This window comes from Mus pahari, chromosome 17 (assembly GCF_900095145.1).
Source record: "Mus pahari chromosome 17, PAHARI_EIJ_v1.1, whole genome shotgun sequence".
Lineage (NCBI taxonomy): Eukaryota > Metazoa > Chordata > Mammalia > Rodentia > Muridae > Mus > Mus pahari.
In genome coordinates, this window is record NC_034606.1 from 44,161,456 (window position 1) to 44,170,158 (window position 8,703).

Genomic DNA, 8,703 nt, shown 5'->3' on the forward strand with positions numbered 1-8,703 from the left:
GGAGCTCACTCTGTAGACCAGGCTGGCCTCGAACTCACACAGATCTACCTGCTTAAGCCTCTCAAACGCTGGGATTAAAGGCGTGTGCCACTGTACCTTGCTACCTTATCCCTTCCTTAGACCTGTTTTTGCACCTTGACAGAGACATGCTGAGTGACAGGTGAGGCAGAGGGGAGAGTGGAGGCTCCTGGGTAAACAGGAGCGAGACTTTGAGACAGAGCCAAGGAGATGAGGAAGGAGGAGGGGCCAATGGGAGAGGCCTCCTTCTGTGCTCTGCAGTTTTTTAATTATTATTACTATTATTTATTTATTCCACGTATGTAAGTGTCTTGCCTGTGTGTATGTCGGTGTGCTGTGTGTATGCAGAGCCTGCAGAGACCAAAAGAACACCTCCGACTGCCTGGGACTGGAGTTACCGGGGTTGTGAGCCAGCAAAGGGATCCTCTGAAAGAGCAGCCTGTGCTCCTGACCAGTGAGCAACCTCTCCAGTCCCCAGAAGAAAAGTCCAAACATTTTCTCCCTTGTGGTAATATGGATTCTGTTCACTGGAGAGGGCACACAAATCCATGTATTTATTGGAGAAAATGAGCGGCCTCTTACTCAGAAGAAGGGCAATCATTTAACACCTTCAGTTTCCAAGAGGCTGAAGGATAATGGGCAGAGAAGTCCAGGACCTCAGTGTTTGTTTGTTTGTTTGTTTGTTTGTTTGGAGACAGGGTTTCTCTGTGTAACCCTGGCTGTCCTAGAACTCACTCTGTAGACCAGACTGGCCTTGAACTCAGAAATCTGCCTGCCTCTGCCTCCCAAGTGCTGGGACTAAAGGCGTGCGCCGCCACTGCCAGGCTCCAAGACCTCAGTCTTGAGTGCCACCTGCCTCTGCATCTGTACTTGATGAGGAAACCCAGGGGCAAAACTGACAAGCATTTAGCTGTCTGGTCAGTCTGACTTGGGATTCCCGCTGTGTGGCTTTGGGCAATTACTTCACCTGCTTCATGTGTCGCTAAACACTCCTTGGGGATGCAAAGGCAACACAGTGAGAACCAGTGAGGACTCAAGGCACAGGTCAGCTCACTGGCTGGGCCAGGCAGAGAGGAGGGCAGGGCATCCCCAGTGGGGGCTGCAGGCTAGGCAGCAAGGGATGCCTCTCTTCCTGTCCCTCACCTTTGTCCCCTCTGATGGACTCCTCTGCCTTTATCTGCTCCTGAGATTGGCGGTCCTAGTGGCTGTGTCCACACGTCCCTGGAGAGTCCACTTTGCTGCAGACCTCTGCGGTTCCAGCCCTTCCAGGCCTCCTTGAGGAACCTTGCCTTGGGTTTCCTGAGATTTCTCCCTGAGGAGCCTTCCGGCATGTTCCCTACCCCATAGTCTACATCCTGACACTGTGTGGCACCTGGGAACCTGCCAGATTACCCTTCCCCACCTTACAGATTTACCACTTTGCCCTCTTACATGGCTCCCCGGATGGAAGGACGGACAGGCGGACAGACAGACTGATGGACACCTCTGCAGCCCTGTTCCTCACAGCAGCCAGAGATCCCGACAGAGCACCTTCACGGCACACATACTTCTCCCCACAGTCCTCCCGTTGTACCCCGCTCCCTCTTTCTGCTGGATCTCCTCCCTTTCAGGCCCCCTACTCTCTATAGTCCCCCATTTTCCAACTACCCAAGTTGTCCCACGGGGCTGGAGCTGCCCGCATGGCTCTATGGAAGCCTTACTCTGGTCCTCCAAAGCCTGGCACCTTCCTTCCTCTGAGCTGTCTCTCCCTCAGCCCTTCTGTCCCCTACCCCCACCCCCACATTACCCTCAGCAAGGCCTTGCTCCTTAACCACAAAAGACAGGTATGTGCAGCTAGAGACTGAACTTTGACCCCCATGTGGATCCTTTGTCAGGACTTTCATCTCCTGGAGGGTAGCAGCCTTACCATAGGGTGGACTATGTCCTTGCCACCCTGGTTGGTGGCATCTGATATGACTGGTCTCTTTTCCTGCCTGACACTCTCCTTCCTCATTGGCCACCTCCACTCTGTGTTCCACTCACTCACCTTGGTGTGTTTGTGTCTCTTTCATGGTATCTGATGTCAGCTTCTACACACAGACACACAGACACATGGACACACGGACACACTCACTCCACTCTGTCCTTCTGGATGCCTTCTATCTCCGTATCCTGCTTCTTTCTGTCTCTGCATCTGGGGTTGACTGTGGGTGAGGTCATGTCCCTCCAGTGGCTCCCACCTCGGTGACTAAAATCCAAAGTCTCTATTTGCACACACAATTCCCTACACCAGGCGTGCCTCCTTCCTCAGCCACGTCCTCGTGTCACTTAAACTCACCTGTGCCCACTGTGCTTGTACTAGCCATCATGCACATCCCTGCCCTGTCCCTTGCGCCAGCTGTTTCTTCGGCATGGGAGTCTTCTTCTTGTAATAGGAATGGCTCCTCACCTTCCCTCCTTCAAATCGTTGCTTAAATGTTGGCTGCTTTAAAAAAATGGCTATAGTAGCTGGGCAGCGTTGGTACGTACCTTTAATACTAGCACTCGGGAGGCAGAGGCAGGTGGATCTTTGTGAGTTCAAGTTCAGCCAGATCTACAGAGTGAGTTCCAGGACAGACAAGGCTTTGCAGAGAAGCCTTGTCTTAGAAACACAAAACAAAACAAAAATGTTACACTTCTTGTGTGTGCACACTCATGCACTTATCGCAAGCCATGTGCTGGGGTCAGGGGGAAACATCTGGAAGACGGATCTCTGCTCCCACTGTGTGGGTCTGGGTGACACCTTCATCTACTGAGCCGTGTCACCTGCCCAATGTTGGCACCTTTTATTTTTATTCGTGTGCGTGTCTGTGTATGTGTCCAGTAGAGATACCAGAAATGGGCACGGGACCCCTGGAACTGGAGTAACGGGCTGTGAGCCTGCTATCCTGGGTGCTGGGAATGACCTTAGATCTTCTGGGACAGTAGCAAGTGTTCTTAACCACGGAGCCATCTCTCCAGGTCTCTATGTTGGCTTTTGTGAAAATACAATTTTAATTTCGTGTGTATGAGAGTTTTGCATGCATGCATGTCTGCACACGACATATGTGCCTGGTCAAGGTGGAGGCCTGAAGAGGGTGTCAGATCCCCTAGAACTGGAGTTAGATGGTCATGAGCCACCACGTGGGTGCTGGGAATTGAATCCACGGCCTCTGGAAGAACAGCCATTGCTCTTAGCCGCTGAACCTTCTTTCCGGCCCCCATGTAGGTTCTGACTGGAGCTTCAGTCTCTCTGAGGACCTCAACTTGTCTGTCTATAATCATCCTTTTCCAACAAATACATTCTCTTTTCTTTTTTGAAAGCAGGATCTAGGTAGCCCAGGCTGACCTCAAACTTTCCAGTCTTCCTGCCTCAACCTCCCCTGTGCTGGGATTACAGATAGGCATCACTATGCCCACCGACTTCATTTTCTTCTTTTTTGCTTCTATTTTCCACGACAGTTTCATTCCCACACAGGCGGGCATCTCTTTTCTGCTCCTGGCTTTACACTCAGTGCCTGACACATACTAAACATATTAGGAGTCTTGAGCTCAGAATGAGCCAGGGGTCTTACCAGGAGACAGAAGGAAAGGACAGTGGCTGTGGAGTCACCAAGCCTTTCAGGGTTCCCCTGTGTCACTTGTAGTTGTTACAGTCAAAAGCATAATAAGCCCCCTGCCCGATAAGATCCTGGTTCCCACTCTGGTGCGATGGATGCGTTTTTCACGCAAGGTTTCATTTCTCTGTCACAATAATCCGAGACGGTAGCAAAGCCCCTTTTTGGCCAGTACAGAAACAGCCCGGGGAAGCTGCGACACTTCACTCAAGAGACTACATTTCCCAGGAAGGTTGCCTGCAGCGTGGCAGCTCTGAGGCTTTTAAAGGGCCTCCTCAACTGCTAAATCTGGATCGGTCCGGTCGGGAGTCTGCAATGGGGTTGGGGCTGGCCGATGGAAACCAGCAACAGAGAGCCACCTACGAGGGGAATTTTGTGGGCAGGCAGGAGTCTCCCAGGCTCTTGGCTCTGTAGTGTCCCAGAAGTAAGGCTAGGCTATGCCAGCACGGGGCAGACCCTCTCTCTCATCTTTCCCGTCTCAGCGGGGGGTGCCTCTCCCACTTCCCAGCATGGCCACTGCTGGTCCCAACCCAAGGTGTCCAGCGCCACAATTCTGTCTTCAGGAGATGGACTGTTTTGGGATGGGGGGGGGGGGATAGTAGATGTTAAAGGACTGTGGGAGCGGTAGAGGTGGTCGAGCTGCAAGACTAAATGAAGGTCCAGGGTCTGTGCAGAGCTGAGCCTTACTACACAATGCCTCTCGCCTCTCCTTCCAAGCCCCAGGACCTCCCTGTAAATGCGGGGATGGGGTCCTGATCATAATACATACCCTCCCTGCCAAAGAATCGAACTGCTGCAGAGCTCCTTGCAAACTGTAATGGACTATGAGAAAAATAAATCTCCACATCGTGTGATCCGATTCATTTCCTTTGTATTCATGGGAGCATTGTACAGTAGTATCTCAGAGGTAAGGGCATTTGGGTACCTTCTCCATAAAATCTTCGTGGAAACCAGGAGAATCTGTTTTCAAAATATCCCAAAGGAACCTACTAGAATGTGTTTTCAAATTAGGAAACTTCAGTGTCACTGAAAGCACCAGGATTAAAAACCTCAACCTTTTGAACTAACCTGGCCTCCAACAGCAATCCCTTCCCCCAGATAAACTAGTAATGAAGGCACCTGGTCGTGGTTCCTCCCTTCCCCAATCATTTGGATTAACCTATAGTGTGTGTGTGTGTGTGTGTGTGTGTGTGGTCTCAGGGACTCCCTCTCCCCACACCTCCCCCAAATTCAAAGTTCCATCATCTAAGCTGCTCCTTCTGGTGTGACAAACAGCCCCAGGCCTTAGCAGAGGTTAGTTCGTCTTGATCAGCTACAATTCCCCACTCCCAGGTTACTGTTTAATTAAACACCTTCGTGCCTTTTTGATAGGGAATAAAAACACCGGGGTCCGGGAATCCAACTCAGGTAGGCAACACCACCAGAACGCTACCGAACCGCTGCCAAGAGGACCTAACATTGTGAGTAGGATGTCCGCTGCAGACAAGAGGTTCTGGGCTCTCTGGGGGTCTCTTCGGCAAATCTCGGAGCCTCTAAACTCTCTCGGAGCCTAGGACTCCCAACAGCCCCAGGTCTGACTACAGATGGTGGTGCCCCTTGCTCACTTGGTGGATTTTTGCCAAGCTGGGCGGGAAAGATGGATACATTTTAACAAAGACATGGCATCTTCCCAGCAAAATGGCGGTGGTCGGGACCACGGCTCCCTGGTGGTCTGCAAACCTCCTACATCTAAGTCTCCCTCCTCGGCTTCTCCCTCTGCGTCCCATCTTTCCAAGTCTCTAAAGCACACGGAGCCTCTGCGCATCCCAAGGGTCCCCAGGATAGTCTGATCAGAGCCATGGGACAGCACCTATGATACAGACTGCACACCCATCAAGCCACACCCCACCTTGAAGAGGCCAGTGGGAGAGGGGACCTTCACCCCCAGGGTGGGCCACGGGAGGGGGGTGTCCTGCTTCTTACATCCCCAAAACTACCAAGCTAGCAAGGCATGTACATGAACTCATACTCAGATACATGGGAGATGTGGGGGGTCTTTGAGGCGAGCAGGCCGCCCGGGAGGCTTGTCCGCGTCTCCCAGGGGTCCCAGGAAGCTTTGGGGGGCTCGGGCTCAGAGAGCCATCAAGTCGCCTAGGTCCGGGGGTGCATCGAGGGGAGAGGCGACTCAAGAGGGGGAAGGGACAAAGTTTGAAAGTGTCCTTCCAACTCTTCCAGGGAAAGTTTCCTTGAGGGCCCCGCAGGCAGAGAGTGGGTGGGGGTGTCAGAGGAGCTGTGGCCGGGTGACCCCCGAGAGGTGACCGGACCCCGGGGAGGCGACCCCTCCCCCCTTGTCCCGACTCGGCCCGGCTGGGAGTCGCCCAGCTCGGGGCCGCGTGTGTTAGTTGGGGCCGCTTCCGAGCCGCTCCTCCAGGTTGGGGGACCCCGCAGGCAGCCGGGAGTGGGGCCCCTGGTAGTCCCAGGGGGGAGCTTTCCGACGGGGGGTCTCAAGCCGCGGGGCTCCCCGGCTCCGCAGAGCCAGCCCCCCGCAAAGGGGAAATGTGCCGGCGCCCCAGCGCTCCTCGGCGCCGTTTGGGGCTCGTGGCGGGCGCGGGGGGCGGCGGCCGGGGCGCCAGGGTCTCCAGCGGGGAAGCCTAGGGAGCCGGGCAGAGACCCCGAGAGACGGCGGGCAGCGGAAAGGCCCGGGCCGCCGGGAAAGGTCGAGTTTTCTCGGCGGAAGAAACACAGATGGCGGCGGCGCGGCGCCATTCCGGGCCGGGAGCAGGCAGCCAGCAGCCCAGTCCTCACCGCGGTCCGCCCGCCGCCGCTAAATACCCGGATGCGCCGCCCGAGCGCCAGACGCAGAGCTGGGAAAAGGGAGGCCGTGGAGGCGGAGGCGGAGGCAGCGCCAGGCGCCGGGCGAGCGACGGACCGGTGGGGGCTGGGCGCGCAGAGCAGAGCAGCCCGCGACCCGCGCCGGGAGGACGGGAGCCACGCGTCGCCCGCGTCCCCGGCAGCCGCACTTGCGTCTGGCCTGCTAGTGGAGCGGGAGAGCGGATCGCGAGTCAGGTTCTGCACAGCCTCCGGCGAGGGCTGGCCCATCGCAAGGCTCCTTGAACCGTGGGAGCAGGCCGGCCACCATGACCGAGAACTCCACCTCCACCCCGGCGGCGAAGCCCAAGCGGGCCAAGGCTTCCAAGAAGTCCACGGACCACCCCAAGTATTCAGACATGATCGTGGCTGCCATCCAGGCAGAGAAGAACCGCGCCGGCTCCTCGCGCCAGTCCATCCAAAAGTATATCAAGAGCCACTACAAGGTGGGTGAGAACGCCGACTCCCAGATCAAGTTGTCCATCAAGCGCCTGGTGACCACCGGTGTTCTCAAGCAAACCAAAGGGGTGGGCGCCTCGGGGTCCTTCAGGCTGGCCAAGGGCGATGAGCCCAAGAGGTCGGTGGCTTTCAAGAAGACCAAGAAGGAAGTCAAGAAAGTGGCCACTCCAAAGAAGGCAGCCAAGCCCAAGAAGGCTGCCTCCAAAGCCCCAAGCAAGAAACCCAAAGCCACCCCGGTCAAGAAGGCCAAGAAGAAGCCGGCTGCCACGCCCAAGAAAGCCAAAAAGCCCAAGATTGTCAAAGTCAAACCAGTCAAGGCCTCCAAACCCAAGAAGGCCAAACCCGTGAAGCCCAAAGCCAAGTCGAGTGCCAAGAGGGCCAGCAAGAAGAAGTGACAGTGAAGGCTTTGCGTGGGGACACTCCTTCCTCCCTCCTGTTCTCTGTAAATACATTTCCTCACTTGATCCCATCTGCTACCCTCTGCCCATTCTATTCTGACTTTATATAAAGAGGACAGAGTTTGGATTCCTCACAGACATTGTGGAATGACTCCTTTTTCCTTAACCCATTGTGCAAGGACAGCAAACAGACCTCATCTTTGTAATGATGGAGACATACTTTTTTTCTTGATTTGATATTAACCTTCTTACGGGGTTAGGGATGGGGGAGGGAGGTTGTGTGTTTCAGTCGGTGATTTGTTTACTATGAAGGAACTGGCAAAGATCTGGCTAGGTGAGGGGACCCAGGATCTCTTAAGGCTTTCTTAGGTTACTTATCCCTTGTAAGCTTTTCAAAACCTTTGATGGGGGAGCAGGTGATACCCCACCTAGCTGGCCAAGGAGGGAGGAAAATTTCCCCGGGCTGCCCTACCAACAGTGGTAAGTTGGGGACCTGGTTTCTTTTTCTCTTCTGCCCTAGTGCCTCCCCATTGTCTATAGGGGGAAAGGGGTCCAAGTGACAGCTGGTTAGAGAAGCCACCGCTTCTCACAACCAGGATCTAGCCATTGGGACGGAGGGGTCTTTTTCAGCAGACTCTGGTTAACCGGGAGTCGACTTAGGGGGAGGGGTGGGGAATCAGCCAAGTGCCTCAGTGTGCCTATGGAAACTTGGGATTTTTCCACGCGATTGATGGATTGTGTCCTAGCAGGACTTTGTACATTTCCTTTCTTCCCTTTCCTGTGTAAGATGTGGCTTTGCTTGGTGCCGCTTCAGGTCTACCAGCTGCCACTTAAAGCCCCTCGAACCTCTTTTACTAGTTTTTTTCTAAGTAGCTGAGGAGGGGGAGAGGCAGGGAGTGGACTGTAAGACATACTCCAGTTGATTCGAATTTGCTAGGTAGCTTTAGAGAGCCAGAATTGTGTGCATGTGTGTATATGTATATATCCATATCTAAGACTAGGACTTAGTCTCACTTCGGGAGCTGGGAGAAAAAAATCTGTACAGTTGTCTTTCTCTTATTTTAATAAAATAGGAAACTCGCGCACCCTAACCCCCCCCCCCTTTTTAAACAAGTGTAACAACTAGTGCCCGGGAAAAATTACTGTGGTTGTAATTTTTAAACTTTAAAATAAAACTGGAAAGGAAAAAAAATCTGAGTGGTGCATTTTTCTTTAACTGGAGGAGAGAGGAGCGATCGGACCGGCAATGTGGGGAGAGCTGGTGCCACGTTCGCGCCGGAGTATAGCGAACGAAGCTTTGGAGTGACAGGAACTCTCCAACAGGAAGGTCGGCTGGGCACGTAGGTGGGTCTTCGGGAGAGGTAGGT

General features: G+C 54.1%; 1 protein-coding gene across 1 annotated transcript; it reads left to right on the plus strand.

Moving 5' to 3' along the window:
• The first annotated feature begins 6,232 nt into the window (after positions 1–6,232).
• On the plus strand, positions 6,233–8,528 carry LOC110334719 (histone H1.0). Its single transcript, XM_021216578.2, has one exon. It carries the CDS (start codon positions 6,749–6,751, stop codon positions 7,331–7,333), a length of 585 nt encoding a protein of 194 aa, XP_021072237.1. The 5' UTR covers positions 6,233–6,748; the 3' UTR covers positions 7,334–8,528.
• Positions 8,529–8,703: the final 175 nt, after the last annotated feature.

Bases quoted from the DNA above. Each gene is read 5' to 3' on its own strand.
- LOC110334719 (XM_021216578.2), top strand. From the start codon at position 6,749: ATGACCGAGAACTCCACCTCCACCCCGGCGGCGAAGCCCAAGCGGGCC.